This window comes from Pelodiscus sinensis, chromosome 14 (assembly GCF_052426305.1).
Source record: "Pelodiscus sinensis isolate ZL-2025 chromosome 14, ASM5242630v1, whole genome shotgun sequence".
NCBI lineage: Eukaryota > Metazoa > Chordata > Testudines > Trionychidae > Pelodiscus > Pelodiscus sinensis.
In genome coordinates this window covers 39,523,930-39,547,534 of record NC_143065.1, presented here as the reverse complement: position 1 = coordinate 39,547,534, position 23,605 = coordinate 39,523,930, and the positions used below count along the sequence as shown (strand labels likewise).

Here is a 23,605-nt window from a genome sequence, read left to right as displayed (position 1 = left end):
TGTGCCGACTCTGCAGCTTCCATTGCCTGGGAACCACAGCCAATGAGAGCTGTAGGGGCATTGCTTATGGATGGAGTAGCATGCAGAGCTGCCTGGTTGCACCTCCACATAGGAGCAGGAAGAGGGACAAGCCACAGCTTCTGGGAGCTGCTTGGGGTAAGTGCCACCTACAGCCTGAACCTTGAGCCCCAATCCCAGGCCCAGCCCTGATCCCCCTTCTGCCTTCCAAAACCCTTGGCTCCAGCCCAGAGCACCCTCTGGCTTGGACTTTTCAGCTTAGAAAAGAGGAAATAAAGGGGGATATGATAGAGCTCTATAAAATCATGACTGGTATGAAAAAAGCGAATAAGGAAAAGTTATTTACTTATTCCCACAATATAAGAACTAGGGGTCACCAACCGAAATTAATAGGCAGCAGGGTTAAAACAAACAAAAGGAATTTTTTCTTCACGCAGTGCACAGTCAACCCGTGGAACTCCTTGCCAGAGGAAGTTGTGATGACTAGGACTTTAACACGGTTCAAAAAAGAGCTAGATACATTCATGGAGGTTAGGTCCATCAATGGCTATTAGCCAGGATGGGTAGGAAAGCTGACAATCAGCTCCCATGGTTTCTGGGTGCACATCTGGATGGCTAGGGTGAGAAGGCAGATGACAATGGTTCAGAAGGAGCTGAATGTGGTGAGGAAGGAGGCTTAGAGGGAGCAGAAACTTGTTTCAATCTCAGGTGAGGGTTCTGGGGTTTTATGTCTTCGCAGGCATGGGTGGTGGGTGAAGGAAGGGCTGGGGAAGGCAAGCCCCCAGCCCTGCCTCCAGCCCCATCCCTTCTGACAAGGCCCCACAGCCCATGGGAACCAACCCCCCCCCCCAGCATCACAGGGAGGGTGGGCAGCACGCAGCCCCAACTTCCCCACCCTGGAACACGGGGGAGGCGAGCACTCAAATGCAGCAACACTCTGCTCCCAGGACGCCTACAGCGGGTGTTCTGGGGACGGAGTCTGGGGGGGACCAGGCTGGTGGTTAGGAAAGGCAGTGCCTTCCCCTGCCTATGACACCTGCCGCCCCAGCCCGCAGGACGTAGGGGAAGCCAGAAACTTGCTGAACTGCCTCCGCAGTCTCTTCCTGCCTCGCCCATCAGAATGCTCCAACACACAGTGTGGAGTCTGGGCCCTGATCCCTGCTGCATTGCTGCGTGCCACTCCAGTGAGTTCAGGGAAGTGTCACAGGTATAAATACAGCAGTGGCCTGGTGATGAACCAGGCCTGAATAGCTGATGGGAGTGTCATACATATTAGCTACCCGAAGTCAGGTGTAACTGAATTCAGATTCTGTAGCCCAGTCCCTGAGGTGTAAACAGCCTTCCTCTTGTGGGAGACGGCCCCAAAAGACATGGCTTGCTAGATCTTCAGGCTGTTTTCATGCTGCATTAAGTAATTTTTGAAGTCTGCCCGGAGGGAGGGAGATGTTTAGGCCTGGTGGTGCCGTCCAGTGTTTCTGATCACTCACCCAGGAAAACTTTTTCTGAGCCCTGAACGTGACTGGAAGTGACTCCGGCTAGAAGCTTTTCTTTCCGATTTGCACAGAAACCGTTTACAGCTAATCAGGTACAACGTCATGTGGAACTGCTGTGAGCCGGGCATCGCTCTAAAACTTTCCCCCCGGATGCTGCTGTGCAAGTTCTGTTTCATGTGGGGGTGGTAGAACTTGAACTAACAGGTGTCAGATGCCTACACAGCACTGTGTTTCATGTATCATCTGTCTGCCCTCACATTCAGTTTCGAGCTGGATGCAAAGCCACCCAGAGGGCTGTGATGTGATGGCTGATGTAAGGAGTGACTGGAGAAAAGCTGGGGTATTCTGAATAGCCAGAGACCCAGGACCTGGTGTAACCTTGTTTTAACTCTTAAACTTCAACCGGAAGCTCTTTGGGATAGGGCCTGCCTTTTTGTTCTGTTTGTACATAGTGCTGATTCATGGCTAGGCGCTAGAGTAATGCAACTAATCTATAACAACCATGGCTCTAACATGTCACAATGTCCGTGTTACTGTCACTTTGGACCAGACGGACTAGCTGACAAGTACCACGGAACAAGCCAAAACAACAATTTTTGAAGCAAGTAATAAAGGGAGAGGAGCATCTTGAAGTCCATTCCTGGTGCATGCAAATAATGTTTTCAAAGCTTTACAAACCCTCCCAAGGAATTACATCATCATTTATAATGATTTCAGTTATTCTTTATGACTAAGCCAAAATAAAAGCAAGCTATGTAACCCTTCTGAAAGTTTGAAGCATATTCCCGGCAGTATCCCAAAGGGGATACTTGGTCTAATAAATTACCCATTAACAACACAGCTGAGAAGTTCACTGGGACTTAATCCTTTGCTGGGTGTTGATGGTTTGTGGAATTAAGAATGTGGTCCCTAAAAAAATTGACTTCCATAAGGGGTCCAGCAACTGCTGTGGGCAAACATGGAGCCAGTGAGGCGAGGTGTTTTAAGAGCAGTTGTGGGATTGCTGTTCTTGTGCGATACATACCCACCGCCATGGCCTGGAGGTATCATAGAGAGGAGAAGGCACAGCCTTCCCAAATCGCCAGCCTAGTCCCACCCAGACTCTGCTCCCAGAATGCCTACTGTAGGCGTACTGGGGGTGGAGTGTTGCCCCTGTGTATCCACCCTCCCCATGCTCCAGGGCCGGGGAGACTGGGACCATGTGCCACCCACCCTTCCCATGCTCCGGGGTCTGGAAGGCTGTGGGTGCGTGGCACCCGCCCTCCCCGTGTTCCAGGGCCAGGGAGGCTGGAGCCACGCACTACCCCACTTCCCTGTGGTGCTGGGGGGAGGGGGACTTGGTTCCTGTGGGGGTGGTGGCTGGTGAAAGGGGGTGGGTCTGTGGGCGGGGCTGGGGTTTGCCTCCCCCACCCCTACCTTTTCCTGCAGCCCATGCCTCCTGGGCATGCATTATGGAATCTTCAGAATGGAAAGGTGTCCTTGGAACACATGCGTTGAGCTTTCCCTTCACTGGACACATGGACAAGAGCTGCAGAGAGCTCATGCTCTAGATTCCACTCCCGTTGCCAGAAAAGTTCCATCCAAGGAGGGAACTCGGTAGAGCTCTTTAAAGATTGCTCCATAATCTCCCAGCACTTGTGTCTGAGTCACATTCTGCTCCCTTGGTGTCCGGCGACAGCCAGAGACCCTGCTGCAGAGTGACGTGTTCACTTCCGCTATCTGGGAGGCAGGATCTGGGGAGCTACCGTAGGAGCCGTGAACTCTTTTTGCACTGCAGAGCCCATTTCTTTGTGGGTCTCTCTCCGTTGCTGGGTGGTGCAGTTGGTGGTTCCATCCATCTGCTATTTGCTCCTGGAGGTGACCCTCGGAGACTTCCCCAACACAGACACGGGAGCAATGGCTGTGAGGCTGTGAATTACCTTCATGCCCAGAAACCTCCCCAGAGCCCAGCCTATGGGGTTACCTCTTGGAGAACTGAACTCAAGAAGCATCAGTGGCCTCATTTGGCAGCAAGACCAAATCAGTGACAGCCAGCAGATTCCATCCATTTTGTCCTCTTCTTTGTGTAACCCAGCCCCCAGTGATAGCGTGTTGTTGTCCTTTCCATTGCCAACTGTCCTTCCTTCTTCTCTAGAGACATCCCTGCTGGCCAGACTGTGAGTACAACCATCGTGACCGACGCCTGTGCCAACCACTACGACCAGCGCGTGGTGCACCTGGAGCACGTCGTTGTGCGAGTTAGCATTGAGCACCCTCGGCGCGGGGACCTGCAGATTAACTTAACTTCCCCTTCGGGGACGGAGTCTCAGCTCTTGGCAAGAAGGTTAGAATGCCTGGATCTATGTAGCCATTAGGGGTGTGAACCACAGGCTGAGGGATGCTCCGGCCCCACCGGACCCTCAGGCAGGACTGCCAGCCAACGGCCTGCCCCGCCCAGCTGGCTGCTGGGAACGGGAGCCGGGAGCCAGCAGCCAATCCCACAGGGCTGAGGTAGAGGCCGGGAGTCAGCCGCTAGCACGGCACACAGCTGGAAACTGGAGCCTTGTGAGTTGGAGCCTGCTCCAACCAGGCTGAAATGGTCCCCCACTCGGGATCCAATGTTTAACTGGTTAACTGATTAATCGGGATTTGACTAGTAGCCATGCTAGTACAGCCACAGGAGCAGTTCCACATTAGCCTAGGCCTGGCTACCATGATGTTGTGAACTGGCATTTTAAAAGGGGGAGGGGGGGTGACTTTTCCCTCTTTCTTTCCTCTCTGCCCCCCTCCCCTCCCAAATGTACTTGTGTGGCTGGGACATGGTGCATCTGCACTGCACTCTCCTGAAAAATGTCAAGGGGAATCTGGTGGAAGGCTTAACAAAATGTGCCTTTGCAACGAAGTGCTGAAACAGCTCATTTTGAAAATGTCAGAATGGAACATAGTGCCTGTCTTCAGAACAGGGAGCAGAGAAGAGCTGGGGAATTATAGACCTGTCAGCCTAACTTTATTATCTGGAAAGATACTGGAACTAATTATCATGCAATCATTTGGTGAGCACCCAGAGGATAATAAGGTAATAAGCAACATGGATTTGTTGGAAACAAATCATGCCAAATCAACCTAATTTCCTTCTGTGACAGGGTTACTGTGGATTTGGAGTTTAGTCGTCATGTACTCAATTCAGTAAGACTTTTGGCACAGTCCCGCTTGTCAGCCTCATACATCAAACTGGCAAATGTGGCCTACATGAAATGACTATCCGGTGGTACATACCTGTTTGAAAGGGGGTCGGTAAGGAGCAGCTGTCAATGGTTCACTGTCAAACCGGGCGGATATATCACATGGGGTCCCGCAGGGGTTTGTTCTGGGTCCAGTATCATTCAGCATTTTCTTTCAGGAAATGGAGAAGGGTGAGTGACCTGTGGGCCGCAGGTGGCCTACTGGGGTTCTGTGTGTGGTCTGTGAGGCATTTTGTTGCCCGTCGCCCCACACGCAGGGTTGCCAAATTCTGCTGTTTCCCATTTGCATAGGCTTTTACCCACCGGTGTTACTAAAGTGACACGCCCATAAAGCAAGGGCCCGTGAAGTGAGGGGCGTGTGGGTTACGCACAACATTGACTGAGAGCTGCACGCTGCCTCTGCATCCAATCACAGCGCTGCCACGGTTCAGTCAGCACCGCCCTCAAATTCTAGGCATGCAAGCGCAGTTGGCAAAACTGCCCCATCCTGGGAGATCATCTTGGTTGCAGTGATCTTGTGGCCCCTTGAGATGAAGGAGGGCCACTCATGAGGCCCACTCACTAGCCTTGATTGCCTGTTGCTAGGCTACACAGTAGTACTGCTAGGGTTGTCAGGTGTCTGGTATTGACCCAGACAGTCCAGTATTTTTGCCTCCTGTCCAGTAAAAAAATTCAGAAAATACCGGACACCTAAAATGTCCGGTATTTTCTGATTTTTTTCCTGGCCAGGAGGCAAAAATACCAGACACCTGGCAACCCTAGCGCCTGGCCAGCCCCTGGCCTCCCCTTCCCCCCGGGCCCCAACACCCCCTGCCCCCAGACCCCATGCTTACCTGGTTCCGCAGGGAAGCTATGTTCTGGCTTGAACAAGTACACAAAATGGCCGCCGGCAAAAAGCCTAAAGACCAAGGGTAAGCAATGCCTTCCCTGGGTCTTAGTGCTCAACCACTCCCCTGTTCCTATCTCTATTCTGACTCTGCTCTGTTAAAAGCATTTGCAGAAAATCATCCCAGTCTATATGCAGCCGACATGTTTCGTTTTGAGAAAAAAAGACAAGGGAAGTGTGTGTGGGGAGGGACTCTTCACACACTGTTCTAAAAGGTTTGGCGATCAATTGATGTTTATGGCTGCTGAAGGCAGGACAAGAAATAATGGATTTATCTACAGTTGGGGATATTAGGATAGTTAAGCGTTGGAATAGGCTTCCAAAGGAGTTTGTGGAATCCTAATCTTCAGAGGTTTTTAAGGATAGGGATGGTCTAACTTTACTGGGTCCTGTCTCAGTGCACAGGGATGGACTTGAGGACTTCTTTGAGGTCCCTTCCAACCTGACATTTCTCTGATTCTGTTTAATGTTTCAGCATTCCCCCTTGCACACCCCCAAAAAAACATTTTCCAAATTTGACCCAAATTCACAAAACTGAAAAAAGAGTTGTTGTTTTTTGGCAAACTTACTATTTGCCGAAAGTAATGTACAGGCAGTCCCCGGGTTACATGGATCCGACTTACATCGGATCTCTACTTACAAACGGGGTGAGGCAACCCCGCACTAGCTGCTTCCCCCCAGCAGACCAGGGAGACGCGAAGCTAGCGCCCTCTTCCCAGCAGACCAGGGAGACGCGGAGCTAGCGCCCTCTTCCCAGCAGACCAGGGAGACGCGGAGCTAGCGCCCTCTTCCCAGCAGACCAGGGAGACGCGGAGCTAGCGCCCTCTTCCCAGCAGACCAGGGAGACGCGGAGCTAGCGCCCCCCCCCCAGCAGACCAGGGAGACGCGGAGCTAGCGCCCTCTTCCCAGCAGACCAGGGAGACGCGGAGCTAGCGCCCCCCCCCCAGCAGACCAGGGAGACGCGGAGCGGCTTTTCTCAGCAGTCACCTCAGCTTGAGAATAAAGGACTGAGGGAAGTGAGGTGTGGGAGAATAAAACTGAGCTCTGGAGAAATGTTTGGCTAGAGTTTCCCCTACAATATGTACCAGTTCCGACTTACATACAAATTCAACTTAAGAACAAACCTACAGTCCCTATCTTGTACGTAACCCGGGGACTGCCTGTATTGGCTCTAGTATGAACCTCTTTAATTCATGTGGCAGGAGGAGGAGGGAACCAACCCAAGCTAAACCCCATAGCTGTGATTCCTCACAGCTCTTCTTTGCAAGCTATAAACTGCTTCCCAGAACTTTAATGTACAAGCGAGTGGCCATGCCAGGAATCTCCCAGGGGGGATGAAGGTGCAGTGCAGAAATTGGCGTTAGTTCTATTCCTAAAGTGACTAACAGTTTTGGCTTTCCAAACTCTGCTCTTCCTGTTGCGAATGTGGATGAGCCTCATGGTTTTGAGAACCATGTCGGAGTATTTGTAGACGTTCGAAGAGTCCCAGACAGCCACATGGCTACTGACCCCTCCATCGGAAAAGCTGCTTTCCTAACCCACTGCAGTGTTCCTTAGCTCCTCTTCCCTGTGGTTTACTGATAGTTGCGATGTTACTGGAGGATTTGTCACTGGGATGTGCAGTGACTTTAATTGGACGAGGTGGCTGCACAGAATCGGCAGTGCCTTGCCACTTACCAGCCAGGATTAAACAGCAGAATACGATAGTTACTGGGGATTTATTGTATGTCCACCTCGTGGCGCAGTCTCCTACATAAGTACTTGTGCAGCGAGCAAGGTACATTTTGTTACACAGCTGGAGTTGCGTACCTCATCCCGACCTTCCAGGTCTAGTGTAGACCTGGCCTGAGCCACAATGTGGACTTCAGAGGTGTGAACTGCAAAATGCACCAAACTTGCACTCTGCCTGCCCTGTGTGGAGGCTTCTGTAACACATTAACGGTACCTAGATCGCGTTAACGTCGTCCTCGTTCAACCCGCACCACGTTACGGCCAGCCAGGCAGCATTTGGTTTGCATCCGCACTGCACAGCGCTGTCAGGGTGTAGCCCCCACAACTGCAGGGTGGGGGGCACTGTCCCGTCTTGTGGCAGAGACCAATCAGAGAGAAAAGAATGAGTCTGCTCAACTGCCTTAGCTGGGAGCCAGCTGGCTTTTAGCTCAAGCTATAGTGGCACCTCATGCACTAAGCTCCAGAGGTCCCAAGTTTGATTCCGCTTGTCTACTTTACAAGGAGTGGGGAGCTCATCGAGGATTTCAAGTGGGGTGTCTCTGAAGTTCGGGACACACTTCCTCAGCAAGGAAAAATATGTAACCCATGTGCCTTCTGAGTGTGGTTCACTGTCCCATCTAGTGGCACCGAGACCATTGCAGAGAGAATGAGTCTGTTCTACCGCCTTAGGTACTAGGCCAGCTGGCTTTTAGTTCCTGCACTAAGCTCTAGAGCAGGGCTACTCAACTTTGGAAGCCCTGGGGGACCACATGATACTCTCAACACATGCCGAGGGCTGCAACTTGAGTCTGGTTGCATTTACATGAAAATATAGACGCAAATATACTCAAATAGTTTCTTTCACACTGATGGGCGTGAATACAAAGATTAAGGCAAGACTACGCAACATGCAGGCCCCATTTAAGCCAGTTCTGCTGCTATTAATAAAATGCAAATTTACTCGATTTCCACCCACATGACAGCACTTTTAATGAGCGATGACAGTCCAGGAATTTAACCACTAAAACACATTTCAACAGAAGACCATTATATTGACTCGCTGCTCTGGAGCGTGTTCCCAATGGAGGCCATGTTCAAAGGATCCCCCCCATAGTCCGCGTGTTGAGCCCCGCATAAACCCAAAGCGCACCATGGGCTGTGTGTTGAGTAGCCCTACTCTAGAGGTCCCAGGTTTGAGTCCGCTCGCCAACATTACAAGTGCACTCTGCAGTTTGCTCCCTCGTAGTTTGCACGGCAGTGCAGTGGAGACCTATCCATAGGATGCATGTCTCTGGGCACCTTGCCATGCTCCCTGTTTAACTGTCTGGAGTAACGCCCTGCCATTACTTTCCAAATGCAGAGTGTTCGATCTCTCTAATGAAGGATTTAAAAACTGGGAATTCATGACCGTGCACTGCTGGGGGGAGACAGCAGAAGGGGAATGGACTCTGAAGATCCATGACACGCCATCCCAGATGCGCAACCCAGAGAGGCAAGGTGAGCACCCACCATTGTCATTCTGAATTGATGCTCCTGAGTGCAGCTGTCATGCCCGTTCACTGACCGTGTCGTACTTGATGCAAATGCATGCCCCTCCCTGGAACACCCAGACTTATGCTTTCAGCTGGCTTTCACGTTGCCTGGAGTCTTATGGGAAATGTTGCAATACAAAGGATGCTACTGAGGACAGTTTCAAATGTAGATGCATAAAATTAGGTACCTGCATCTATACCTAAATCAGGTGTCAGCTGTTCCCCTCCTCAGAAGGTAGAACAAGAAGTAATCGCCTTAGTCTAGAGCTGGAGACAATGAAGTGAGATACGAGGAAACGTTTTCTAACCGTCAGGATAAACACGGGAACAGGTTACTTCCGTATTCAGTGGAATCCTTGTCCCTGATGGTTTTTAAGAGCAAGTCAGACAAATACCCGTCAGGGGATTTTTCCGTGCTTTCGCATACGGCCTAAAGGACCTTGTGAAACAAACCGCCAAGGTATTTGGATGTCAGCACTTGTAAACCCTTCCTGGAAATGAAGGGATTAGTGGGCCTGTTTAAAACCAAATGTGACAGCGGCTTGAACTGATTTGCCTTCCAGTGAGCTGAATGGGGATTTGAAAAATTTCTCATTCACACTTGCCGTGCTAAAATGGGGCAGCAGCAGCATTTTTGGGGCCAGCCATCGGAACATGCCAGACGCTACTTGTCAGGCAGACCCTGGAAGGCCACTGGGGATTGGTGTTGGTTGGGAAGAGCCAAGACAACCCCCATCTGACCAGGCCCCACCTCTCTGCATGCCTGCTCTGCCTTCTCTGCCCTTGTGCCGCACTTTCCTCGCCACAGATTTTCCCTCTCCCTGTCCTTGCTCCCTCTCCCCCCAACCGAGGCAGCCTGGGCGAATAGCGAGGCTGGCGCTGGCAGCAGCAGTCTGGTGTCCCCACCCTCCACATTCACCACTGCTGCTTTTCTCCCTTAGCTGCCACATCCCTCCACTCCCTCTCCTTTGTGCAGACTCGCTGCAGGTGCCCTGCCTCTCTGCATGTCAGGCCAGGTGCCCAAATATAGATCTGGGGCCAGATGTCAGGCACCCATGTTTTGAAAATGCTGCCCCTTCACCCCTGTTGGGCCTGGCCTCCCACTCTGTAGACAGCGCTAATCCTCACGTACCATTTGCAACAAGCTTGGAAGTGCAGGACCAAGGGGTTGTCCCCGTTATTCCTGCTGCTGTTTAGCTCCGCTTGGACTCTGAGCCCTCTGGCTGCTCGAGCTGTAAGAAGTTCATTGTGGAGAATGGGGCAAAGGAGTCTGGAACACAAACCCACTTTCTGCGCTGGCTGCTGAGTGACTGCAGTATGGGGTTGTATTTCTTCTTTCTGCCTCAACAGTTTCCCTGCCAAGTACAATCCCTGTGTCCTCTTGCCATGATTTCTCAGTCCTTGCCTGTACAGGGGATGTTGCACTGGTTTAACATCAATCTGTTTTTAAACTGATTTCGATAAACTGGTGTAAACCTCTGTGTGGACACTCCTTTCAACTTAGTTTAGTTTAGTTTCAAACTAGTTCCTCAGTGTGACTTAGGCCTGGTCTACACACAGTTTTTGAACCAATGTAACTATAAACTGTAGTAGTATAAAGAGCATTAAGGGTACTGTAATGCTTTATTTATATCTGTATAGGTAAAGTGGTGCAATGTGTTATGTGCACAAGTCCTTTAAGCTAAACTGAAATAAGGCACTCTTAAACCAAAATGATTGTGACAGCACAGCCTTCTGCACTCGTTTAAACTTGCACCTTAAAAGAGCTGTACAAATAACAATGTTTTTCCATTCACTGGCACCTATGAAAAAAAATGTTTCAGGTTGAACCAAAATGACATTTTTCAAACATTATGATGAGCCAAAAAGTTACAGCTTCATTGTGGGTCAAGCAAAACATTTCACTGTGAGAAAATCAAAATGTTTCATTTCAGTTTGGGCTATATGAAAACATTTTTGATTGCTTTCTAAATAAAATTGAATGAAATCTTACCAAAAAAATTGTCCTCGACCAAAAAACAAAAAAACAAAAAAAAATGCTTCATTTAGAACATATTGATATTAAACATTTCAGTTTTTACAGATTTTTTCCCCCCGTTTGAAACAATTAGGTGAAACTGCCACAAATTCATGAAAAGTTTTTGGTATCACCAAGCCTGCATTTTTCAAAAAAAGTTTTGGCTGAAAAATTTCTCTCAACTCTAATCCTAAATTGAACCGTTGTATTTTCCTCATGTATACAAGACATCTAGATTGTTTTTCTACTGCTGCTGGAAATGCCCTTTTGAGGCCCTATAGCCTATCATTCACTCCTGAATCCATTCATTATTCCATTTGGTGCAAATCACCACTCTCCTGAGCAAACCCAGAATGATCTACTTATACTAGCCAATTAGCCCGTCATAAGACGGGATTTTCAGGTCTCTCCTCCACATCAGTCTTCTCTCCTGAGCCTCTGGTCTCTCGCTCTGTCTCTCTCTCTCTCTCTCCTCCTACTGCCTCCCCGCCTCCCTCTCAGCTCTCCTCCACCTCCTGCCTCTCTCGCCTTCTGCCTCTCTCTCCCTCTCTTTCTTTCTCTTCTCCCCCTCCTGCCTCTCCCTCCCCTCTGTCTCTCCCCGCCCCCCTTCCTTTTCCCCTTCCCCTTCCCCTCCCGCAGGGGCACTCGGCTGAGTGCTGCCTGCTCAGCCGGGCCGCCGCAAGGGACGGGGGCAGGGCGGTGATGTACACAGCCAGGAGGTGGGGCCATGTACGTCACCGCCCCGCCCCCCTTTCCCTTCCCGCCACAGGGGAGCTCAAATGGCCCCTCGCACTGCTGGCTTCCCCCACGGCAACCCAGATTGGGGGGTGCAGCACTCAGCTGAGCGCCACAGTGGGAGGGGAAGGGGGGCAGTGACGTACACGGCCCCGGCCCCTGGCCATGTACATCACCACCCTGCCCCCTTCCCTTCCTTTCCCTCCATGGCGGCTCAGCTGAGTGTTGCACGCTCAGCTGGGCCGCCGTGGGGGAGGAGGGGCGGGTAGGGGAACGGCTGGGAGTCCCAGCTGGGAGGTGGGGCCGCGATTGCTGCCGGGAGCCCTCAGTCGGTTGAGTGTGAGGAGGCCAACCTCGCGGACCCCCTTCCCCCTTCCCCAGCTCTGCTTCCCGCTGGCCCCTTCCTCTTCCTGAACTCCCTGGCCTGCGCCGCTGCACCCCCCGCCTGCCAGCTCTGCTTCCCACCCCCCCTTCCTCCCGGCCACCCTCCCGGCCCCTGATTCCCCCCAGCTGTGCTTCCCACCCCCCCTTACTCCCAGCCAGGCCCGCCACCTCCCAGCCGGTGGTCCCCCCGCCCCGATATCCTGCAGCCAGCCCCATTCCGCCTGACCCCCCCCCCACGACCAGCCCTGCTTCCCGTTGGCCCCCCCATCTCTCCCGGCCAGCCCCATTGCCCCTCCCCGTTAGCTGTTTCCAGGCCTCCCCCTTCCCGGCCAGCACCGCTCCCTTCCTGGCCTCCCCGCCCATGAAGCGGGCTGCCACAGGGGAGGAGAAGAGGGCAGGGTGCTGATGTACACGGCCAGGGGGCGGGGCCGTATACGTCACCGCCCTGCTCCCCCTTCCCCTCCCGCCGTGGCACTCAGCTGAGCGCTGCGTGCTCAGCTGGGCCGCCGCAGGGGAACCCAAACGCTCCGCCACGGAGGACTGGTGGAGCGCACAGCACTCAGCTGAGTGCCACAGCGGGAGAGGAAGGAGGGGTGGGGCAGTGACGTACACGGCCATGTACGTCAGCGGCCCCCCCCCCCCCGCCCTCCATGGCAGCTCGGATGAGCACTGCGCCACTCAGCTGGGAATGCGGACCCCAAATGGCCGCTTGCCACCACTTACTCCCCCGCCGCGGCCCAGCTGAGTGGCGAAGCGCTCGTCCAAGCCACCACGGAGGGAGGGGAAGGAGGGCGAGGCGTTGACGTACATTGCCAGGGGGCGTGGCCGTTTACGGCAGCGTTACAGACTCACAGACGTTGGGCTACTATATCTATGATTCCTTCAAACCATCTTGTTTACAAGACAACAGTGCTGTTTGCTTAGTCTTGTTTTTAAAAATCAGTCATATTAGGGAATCATAGAATCATAGAATCATAGAATAATAGGACTGGAAGGGACCTCGAGAGGTCATCGAGTCCAGCCCCCCGCCCTCAAGGCAGGATCAAGCTCCGTCTACACCATCCCTGACAGATGTCTATCTAACCTGTTCTTAAATATCTCCAGAGAGGGAGATTCCACCACCTCCCTTGGCAATTTATTCCAATATTTGACCACCCTGACAGTTAGGAATTTTTTCCTAATGTCCAATCTAAACCTCCCCTGCTGCACTTTAAGCCCATTACTCCTTGTCCTGTCCTCAGAAACCAAGAGGAACAAATTTTCGCCTTCCTCCTTGTGACACCCTTTTAGATATTTGAAAACCGCTATCATGTCCCCCCTTAATCTTCTTTTTTCCAAACTAAACAAGCCCAGTTCATGAAGCCTGGCTTCATAGGTCATGTTCTCTAAACCTTTAATCATTCTTGTCGCTCTTCTCTGTACCCTTTCCAATTTCTCCACATCTTTCTTGAAATGTGGCGCCCAGAACTGGACACAGTACTCCAGCTGAGGCCTAACTAGCGCAGAATAGAGCGGCAGAATGACTTCACGAGTTTTGCTTACAACACACCTGTTGATACAACCTAGAATCATATTTGCTTTTTTTGCAACAGCATCACACTGTTGACTCATATTCAACTTGTGGTCCACTATGACCCCTAGATCCCTTTCCGCCATGCTCCTTCCTAGACTGTCGCTTCCCATCTTGTATGTATGGAACTGATTGTTCCTTCCTAAGTGGAGCACTCTGCATTTCTCCTTATTAAACCTCATCCTGTTTACCTCTGACCATTTCTCTAACTTGCTAAGGTCATTTTGAATTATGTCCCTATCCTCCAAAGAAGTTGCAACCCCACCCAGTTTGGTATCATCTGCAAACTTAATAAGAGTACTCTCTATCCCAATATCTACATCATTGATGAAGATATTGAATAGTACGGGTCCCAAAACAGACCCTTGAGGAACTCCACTTGTTATCCCTTTCCAGCAGGATTTAGAACCGTTAACAACAACTCTCTGACTACGGTTATCCAGCCAATTATGCACCCACCTTATCGTGGCCCTATCTAAGTTATATTTGCCTAGTTTATCAATAAGAATATCATGCGAGACCGTATCAAATGCCTCACTAAAGTCTAGGTATATGACATCCACCGCTTCTCCCTTATCCACAAGGCTCGTTATCTTTTCAAAGAAAGCTATCAGATTAGTTTGGCATGACTTGTTCTTCACAAACCCATGCTGGCTAATCCCTATCACTTTATTACTTTCCAAGTGTTTGCATACGATTTCCTTAATTACCTGCTCCATTATCTTCCCTGGGACAGACGTTAAACTGACCGGTCTATAATTTCCTGGGTTGTTCTTATTCCCCTTTTTATAGATGGGCACAATATTTGCCCTTTTCCAGTCTTCTGGAATCTCCCCTGTCTGCCATGATTTTTCAAAGATCATAGCTAAAGGCTCAGATACCTCCTCTATCAGCTCCTTGAGTATCCTGGGATGCATTTCATCAGGACCTGGTGACTTGCTGACATCTAACTTTCCTAAGTGATTTTTAACTTGTTCTTTGTGTATCCTATCTTCTAAACTTACCCTCTCTCTGCTTGTATTCACTACGTTAGGCACACCTCCAGACTTCTCGGTGAAGACCGAAACAAAGAAGTCATTGAGCATCTCCGCCATTTCCAAGTTCCCTGTTACTGCTTCTCCCTCCTCGCTAAGCAGTGGGCCTACCCTGTCCTTGGTCTTCCTCTTGCTTTTAATGTATTTATAAAAGGTCTTCTTGTTTCCCTTTATGCCTGTAGCTAGTTTGATCTCATTTTGTGCCTTTGCCTTTCTAATCTTGCCCCTGCATTCCCGTGTTGCTTGCCTATATTCATCCTTTGTTAGTTGTCCTAGTTTCCATTTTTTATATGACTCCTTTTTTATTTTGAGATCATGCAAGATCTCCTTGTTAAGCCAAGCTGGTCTTTTGCCATATTTTCTATCTTTCCTACACAGCGGAATTGTTTGCTTTTGGGCCCTTAACAACGTCCCTTTGAAATACTTCCAACTCTCCTCAGTTGTTTTTCCCTTCAGTCTTGCTTCCCATGGGACCTTACCTACAAGTTCTCTGAGCTTATCAAAATCTGCCTTCCTGAAATCCATAACCTCAATTGTGGTGGTCTCCCTTCTACCTTTCCTTAAGATCATGAACTCTATTATTTCGTGATCACTGTCCCCTATACTGTCTTCCACTTTCAAGTTCTCAACTAGTTCCTCCCTATTTGTTAAAACCAAATCCAGAACAGCTTCTCCTCTGGTAGCTTTTTCAACCTTCTGAAACAGAAAGTTGTCTCCAATGCAGTCCAGAAACTTATTGGATAGCCTGTGCCTCGCTGTGTTAGTTTCCCAACATATGTCTGGATAGTTGAAGTCCCCCATCACCACCAAATCTTGGGCTTTGGATAGTTTTGTTAATTGTTTAAAAAAGGCCTCATCCACCTCTTCCACCTGGCTAGGTGGCCTGTAGTAGACTCCTAGCATGATATCACCCTCGTTTTTTACCCCTTTTAGCTTAACCCAGAGACTCTCTACACAGCTATCTCCTACGTTCATCTCCACTTCAGTCCAAGTGTGTACATTTTTAATATACAAGGCAACCCCTCCTCCCTTTTTTCCCTGTCTGTCCTTCCTGAGCAAGCCGTACCCTTCCATACCAATATTCCAATCATGCGTCCCATCCCACCAGGTTTCTGTAATACCAATGATATCATAGTTGTATTTATTGGTTAGCAATTCCAGTTCTTCCTGCTTATTACCCATACTTCTCGCATTTGTATATAGGCATCTAAGATACTGATTTGATCTTGCCTCCCTGTTGTGCCCTGACCCTCCTTTCTCCTTGCCATTATAGGCCGTAGTCCCCCCCATTTCCAACCCATCTCCCAGTCCCGCACATTCAGCACTTACCTGTGGGCTTTGCTCACCTGCCCCCGACAAACCTAGTTTAAAGCCCTCCTCACAAGGTTAGCCAGTCTGTGTCCAAACAAGGCCTTCCCGCTCCTGGAAAGGTGAACTCCATCTCCGCCAAGCAGTCCTTCCTGGAAGAGCACCCCGTGATCAAGGAAGCCGAATCCCTCCTGGCGACACCATCGTCGCAGCCAGGCATTCACCTCCAGGATGCACCTCTCTCTGCCCGGGCCCCTACCTTTGACAGGAAGGATAGAAGAGAATACCACCTGCGCTCCAAACTCCCTCACCCGTACTCCCAAAGCCCTGTAGTCACACTTGATCCGCTCAGTGTCACACCTGGAAATGGAAAGGAAAAAAATGTCTTCCTTTAGAAAACTTTGTTTGGAAGACAGCCCTAAAAATAATCTCAACATGTCTTTGGAGAGAAGACCAAAATAAGTCTCCTTATCTCAAATTATAGCTTGTAGAGTTAATGGTTTTCTCCAGAGCTCAGTTATTAAGAAGCTAGTGAAACTGCAGTTAGTTCACACAGGAGTTAAAAGCATTACAAATTCCATGGCTGTCTTAAACCATGGCTACCTTAGTATAGTCCAAAAAGCAATGTGGTCTAGTAAAGATTCATGAGTGGCCGGTATAATAGGCTTTTCCTTCCCAAACTGCCAGTGTGGCCCTGCCCACGCTCTGCCCCCAGAGTGCCTAATGTAGGTGTTCGGGGGGAGGGGGGAGTGTTGCTGCCCCCAGTGCTCGCCCTCCTGTACTCCAGGATCAGGGAGGCTGGGGCCTCACGGTCTCCTCCCTCTCTGTGCTCTGGGGCCATGGAGGTTGGGGCATACATGCGCCCACTTGCCCTCCTCTCTTCCCCATGGTGGGGGGCAGGGAGGCAGCTTGACTCCCATGGGGGGCGGGGCCTCAGTGGAAGGGGCAGAGTTGGGGGTGGGGCTGGGCTCTTGCTTTACTGACCATCCATGTAAAGATTTGTATTGTAGGATCTTGCTTGTGCTTTCCTGGCTACCTTTACACGTTCCAGAAGCGCGTCATTTCCTGGCAGCTCTGCTGGGAGTCAGACCTTCTGAGTTCTGGTCCTCGTTCCCACTACCATCTTCCCATGTGTCCCTAGACTAGCTTTACTTCTGTGTGCCTCAGTTTCACCATCTGTGAAATGGGTGGACTTATGCCCCCCTCACTGCAGATGTCTGAAGACTTACTGCTCCTTGCTTGTCAAGTCCTTTGAGAAACGAAAGATGCTCTGGAACGGGGCAGTGTTAGTTTATTGCAACTCTTGGCTCTATTGCAGGGAAGTTAAAGAAATGGAGTCTCATTTTATATGGAACAGCTGAACACCCTTACCACGCAACCAGTCCCCACCACGCCCGATCAAGGATGCTAGAGGTTTCAACGACTAAAATGGAGCCCTCCAAAGCAGCAGTTTTCCAGAGTCAGACGGAGATGGTGGAAGAGGAGGAAGAATACACAGGTGAAACCTCTGTAGCCCCTCACTCTGTTTCGCTTGCCACTGAATATTGCTTCCCTACAGAAATCAGTACCTGCCTGTGTAGACGTAAAGTCTCATGGGGTAGTCGTGTTAGTCTGTTTCTGCCAAAACAATGAGGAGTCCATCTGAGGAAGTGAGTTTTACTCATGAAAGCTTAGGCCCTAATGCGTCTGTTCATCTCTAAGGTGCCGCAGGACTCCCGGTAGTGTTAGCGCAAATTTAGATAGTTTGAGCTGTGCTTGGGGTTTGTTTCCCTTGGGAGAGGAGGAGAGAATGGAAATCCTAATCCTGCCTGGCCTCTGCATCCTGCCCTCTGCCACCCATAGGCCAGATTCAGCCCTAGGGCACACGGGAACATAGGAAGCATCAGACAGGAGGTCCAGCTAGCCGAGTATTCTGTCCCTGGCCGTGGCTAGCACCAGCTGGTTCGGAGGAAGGTGTTAAGGGGGGGGGGGTAGCCATGAGTGGGCCTCGCCCACCCTCTTAGAATACAGGCCCACCCGCCCCCAGCCCTGCCTCTGCTCCTGCCAGAGTGTGGGGACTTGCCCCTGCCTAGTGCTTGAGCTGCGCCAGGGGAGTAGGGTCAGGGGCTCGCCCGGCTCCTCCTGCCCAGTGGTCCTGACAGAGCCACTAGGCCCTGGCTCCGCTTTCCTGATGGGAGCACCAGGCAGTGGAGCAGGGCAAGTCCCTTCCCCAACCCCCATTTCCAGCAGGAGGAGAGGGGGCGCGCCGGACACTCCTTTTCATGGGGGCCCCTGGCCAGAGCATCTCTCCCTCCCCCTCTTCCAAGGCTTGTTAGAAGAATGGGAGAGGCGGCCTCGTTACTGCTGCCCTGCCCCCACTCGTTGCCCACCCACGCAAAGTTGGGGCGCACTCACCTGTCCCATTCCGGCTACACCCCTGGAGTAAGGCCCCTGCAGTAGCAGGTGTGGGATAATCTGCCCCTCCCATTGTCTCAGTCGCTCTCTAACTGCATCCACAGTGCAACCCCCACCTCCACCCATCCCTGTGACAGTGAGCCCTTGAGCGCCGGTCGGCTGGCTTGCACTCACGGGGCTTGCGCTGTGCGCTCTGACATCTTCCCCTGCCCTGAGTTTCAGAGCCCAGGCTCCAGCCTGAGCAGGGATGTCTGCACTGCTACTTTCAGCCCAGTGGGGTGAGCCCCACGAGCCTGGGGAAGCTGGCTGGATCCGGAGGCTGGCGGCTGCATTTTTGGTTTCATTTGGGGTTTTGGTTTTGTGGGGTTTTTTTAAATATTTTTGGCCTAGACCCTCAAGTATCAGGTATATTGTCTCTTTCCTCCAAAATGTTTGTTGTCCCTTCTCTGCTCCCCCTCAGGGTGTGTCTAGACTACATGCCTCCTTCGACGGAGGCATGTAGATTAGCCAGATCGGAAGAGGGAAATGAAGCCGCGATTAAAATAATCGCGGCTTCATTTAAATTTAAATGGCTGTCCCGATCTGCCGATCAGCTGTTTGTCGGCAGATCGGGAGAGTCTGGACGCGATGCCCCGACAAAGAAGCCTTTCTTCATCGACACAGGTAAACCTGGTTTCACGAGGCTTACCTGTGTCGATGAAGAAAGGCTTCTTTGTCGGGGCATCGCGTCCAGACTCTCCCGATCTGCCGACAAACAGCTGATCGGCAGATCGGGGCAGCCATTTAAATTTAAATGAAGCCGCGATTATTTTAATCGCGGCTTCATTTCCCTCTTCCGATCTGGCTAATCTACATGCCTCCGTCGAAGGAGGCATGTAGTCTAGACACACCCTCAGTGTTTGCTTTGTGATTAATTTGTCTCGATGTTCATAAAGAAACAGACAGTGAAAAGGACAAAATGTTAACTGACGGGCAGCTTGCACGTGCTTCCAAACACCGCATGCTTCATGGGATCGCCAGTGGCATGACACGATTTTACAAAGCTGCACGGTCAGATAGCACACAGCCAGGAAATACGACGCAGGCGTAATGAGTTAGGGAAGGGGGAGAGTAGTAAAGTAGCAGAAGAAATGCATGAATTGGGAGAGGAAGGAAGGAGGGTACTGGGGTGGAGGGAGTCAAGGAATGGGTCTAACACTGGAATGGGGCTGGCAGTCTTTGAACCATTACAACAGTGTTATCCAAACATCCCTAGAAATTTCTTCAGATTCATATACATTCTTTCTGTGGCTTTCAACTACTCTTACTTTGACTGTGAACTGAACAACTTTTACCGCTGTTCTATTCTGGGCATAAGCCTACTCCTCCCAATTTTATTAGTATTTAATTGTGACAACTCTGGATCATCTTATTAAATATCCAGTCCTGGTTTGAATCTTGCTCAATTTTTGGCCTCAGCGGGCACGTCTACACTACAATGTGAGCCGGATTCAAACTTAGGCTCCGGTTCCCCGTCTGTCTACCCCAAATCGCACCGGGTCACAGTACTCTGTGGAGATAAAGGGCTCCATCTTAACTCAAGACTGGACCAGTATTCAAGTCCTGTTGCTTTGCAGCAGAGATGTAGCTCCATGGGACTCATGACCTGGGAGTCCTCCAGAAGTATCCTACAGTCTCTCACACTGTCTTTCTTCATCTTCTGGACAGTGACCTCTGGTGGACAGTCAAGTTTTCCCACATTGCATCATGAACACAGGGCTAAATTGGCCTCATTTTGGGAGAGCACTAGCAAACCCTGGGATATCAGTGGTGGGACTTTCATGTGGTGTAGATGCTGAGGAACCAGGTTGGGACCCGGGGTTCAACAATTCCTAACCTGCAGGAACAAATGAGAGTAGATGCTCAAGCCCTCGGGGGCTGCTAACTCGAGTTCTGCTAACCCTGGACTTGCCTTGCAGTGTAGACCGCGCCAGTGAGTTCCTGTAGCAATGAGCTCTTCCGGCTACTTAGATGTTGCGTGAGGGTTTCAGTGTGCTGCCTTGCTCATTTCGTTGGAAGTGGGCAGCTATAGAGGAGGCAGCTCTGGTGACTGCCCGGGAGAAATTACACCGAGAATCCCAGGCCTGAATTTGGTCTCTGATATTTGATCAGTGGAAACTGACCCCCAGTGCCCAGATGCTGGCTTTAAGAATGGGATTGTTCAGAGGCTCTTGAGAGAGTTAGACCTCATCGCCCATCGGATTTCTTCAGGGTCTGGGCCCTTTCCTTCGTCCCCTGTGCCGGTGGAGAACAGGGATATGGACGAGGCACTGACCTTGCTTCTGTCAGCGTGGTAGCAGATCGCAGGACTTACAGCATCTGCCAGTGCGTGGCCATCACCACAGGGCAGCTGAGCCTCCTCCCGCACTGGTCTGCATATGAATTGCAGTGATGACACACCGACGTGAGCTTCAGTGCAGGCCACGTACGCATGCCAGGGACCCTGGCGTGTTCACACACACACACACACACACACACGCCCTGCCCTGCCCTGCCCTGCCCTGCCCTGCCCTGCCAGTACGGGTTGGACCTCCCTGGTCTGGCACCCTGACCAGCCCTGAAGGAGGGAGTTTGCTGGACCGGAGGAGGTCGGCCCCTGTGCTGACGGACTGCAGGCTCTCCCAGGATCTGTCAGCAGATTGTCGGGCTCTGGGGCTGCTGTGACTCCACAGCCCGGAGCCGGGGCTCTCTGGTCTGGCAACCGATAAGCGCCCGTGCGCCCAGTGCTGCTGCAGCGCTTTACGTGTACACGTGCCCCAAGGCTCCACTGGGGGCTCAAAGTACACTTGCAGGACTTTATGGACCTTTTCCATTTTCCCGATCAGCCTACAAGGGTCTAGTATAAATGAGAATCAGCCCAGCCTATCTCCGCCCACTGACTTCTGTGTCCTCCTCCTCCTCCTCCTTCTTCTTTATGTTATGAAGTTGTCTAGAGATCGATCACCCCTGCGCCCGGGAGCTTCCAGCCAAAGTGATGGTTGCATTCTTGCCTTGTATTTACTGATTCAGTGCCATGATTGGCTGGAGGGGATGAGAGAGAAAGGCAGCGGAAAAGAAAATTCTGCGACATAAATGTGCATAAATCACATGTGACACCGTTAGCAACAAGCGTGACATAGTGAATTCACAAGGTGCACGCAGAGGAAAAGCTATAACGGGATTTGAGTGAATAGTAATCGGTTCTTTGGGCCTTTTAACATTTGCACCTGAATGATTAGCAAGAAAAGTCGCATAGCTTAGGTTTGGCAAATGTTCTTTGTGTAAATATTATGGCTGCTAGATAAATGTTGAGACGCATTTTGAATATACACATTTCTTAATTAGGCCGTACCTCTCTGCAGGCCAACAAAACTGACAATTCAGGAGCCAATGAATGATTTATTTAAAGAATTTTGGATGGGTCTTATCCCCTCGCCCACTAACACTACCACCAATGCAGCCTTAGCGGTCTTTTCCAAAAAAAATTTAAATTATTTGCGCACTAGTCTGCGAGGTTGTTTTTCTTGTGGTCTTATAAACCATGGCGAGATGCAATGTGCAAACAGATCGTTTTTGAAAATCTGTGTGGATGATTAAGCTTGACTAGAAGCTGTGAGCTGAGCAGTTTAATTCTTAATACACATCACTCCTGTCTTGGGCTATCTAAGTCAGTGGTCTCCAAAGTGGGGTGTGTGCTGAGGGGGTGCGCGAGACGATTTGAGGGGGTGCGTGAAACAATCCGAGGGAGCGCATGCCGCCACGCAACAGCTGAGGAGATGCCCGGGCGTGCCGTGACATCATGGCCTGGGACTTTAAAACCGCGCGACCCAGTTCCAGGCCCAGCATGTGGTCTGGGGCTACGGAAGTAGCTGGGGCTGGGCCCAATCACAGACTGAAACTGGAAGGCAGGGAGTGGGGGTGTGGGAAAAATAGGGGAAGGGGTGGGAGAGGAAGGGGCTTGTGCTGAGGGAAGGGGAGGGGAGCAGGTCAGGAGAAGAAAGGGGAAGGCACCAAGGGACAGCGTGGGGAAGAGAAATGCCAGGGGGCCAAGTGGAGACAATGAGGAAAAGGGCAGGAGGGGAGGTGTCAGCGGGAGGGGCGACAGAGTGATTGCTGAGAGATGAAAGGGTAAGGGCATTGAGGTTTAGAAGGGGGGAGGGGAGGTGCTGGGATAAGGCTTGAAAGAAGGGGTGGGCATGAGGAAGGTGGGGATGGAGCAAGGCATGTGTGAGGGCACAGGGGCATGAGGGAAACAGGGGCAGAGAGTGGTGAGGGGGTGGGCATCAGGGAAAAAGAGGGCAAAGGGGGCAGGGGCAGTGAGGGAAGAGGGAGGTACCAGGAGGGTGCGGGGGTAAGGGAAGGTGCAGGTGCCAGGAGGTGAAGCAGAAGGGCAGACACCTGCAGGGGAGGGACCAGCACCAGAGAAGAGAGGCAGGGCAGGTGTGTAGAGGGAGGTGTTAGAAGAGGGATGAGGAGGGGTAGCTCACATGATCAGAGTGGGGCTACTGGAGGAGTGGGCACAGGGGGGAGAGAAGGGCTGGTGGAGGGGGACAGGTTGCAGGAGGGCTGAGGTCAGTGAGAAGAGCAGGAGTCAGGACAGCAGAGGAGGGTGAGGAGTTGGGGAGCATCAGGCATCAGGGAAGCTGATGGAGCAAGGGAAGGAGACATGGCAACAGAGGGAAAAGGTAGAGGTTTATACGATATTTATTAATAACTTGGGTGCCACAGTGGCACATCCAAACAAGCCACATGAACTCAGTACTGGTGCACAACACAAAATTCTGCTCATGGGAGGAAACTCTGAGGGAACACTTCCCCCAGCCTCTCTGCCCCCTCTACCCCGAGTTAATGTCACACACATTGGGTTAATGCAATTTCAGGAAAGTTGCATGAGGGGGTTTGGTGGGGGCCAAACTAATCCCTATTGGTAGGAGGATGGTAAATTTTTAAAAAAATTATAAATATACATATATTGGGGGTGCGTGCTCAAAAATTTTTTACTGGTAGGGGTGCGAGATCAAAAAAGATTGGAGACCACCGATCTAAGTAATCTACATCTGTAATGAAATTGGACTGTCTGGAGAGCTGTGTGTTCACCAGCTGTTTTTTGTAGCAAATCATTCTCACATCCTTTCCCTTTTATTTCACAGTCCCTCCTCCACCTCCACACCCATCCCTGTGATCTCTGGTTACTAGTTGCCCAAGTCCCTCAGAAGTAAACTTTTTCAACGTTTGATGATTGTGAATTGTAAAGTATTGACTTAGGCCCATATCTAGGTACTTGA

At 51.1% G+C, this 23,605-nt stretch overlaps 1 protein-coding gene across 2 annotated transcripts in view; it reads left to right on the top strand.

The window, feature by feature from the left end:
• The window catches only part of PCSK6 (proprotein convertase subtilisin/kexin type 6), a 160,889-nt gene that overhangs the window by 105,048 nt on the left and 32,236 nt on the right, over positions 1-23,605 (top strand). For both annotated transcript variants that reach the window (XM_075896922.2, XM_075896921.2), the window contains exons 12-14: positions 3,646-3,834; positions 8,689-8,825; positions 17,227-17,406. In XM_075896922.2, coding sequence (XP_075753037.2) covers positions 3,646-3,834; positions 8,689-8,825; positions 17,227-17,406 — 506 coding nt within the window. The remainder of the gene's footprint in view (positions 1-3,645; positions 3,835-8,688; positions 8,826-17,226; positions 17,407-23,605) is intronic.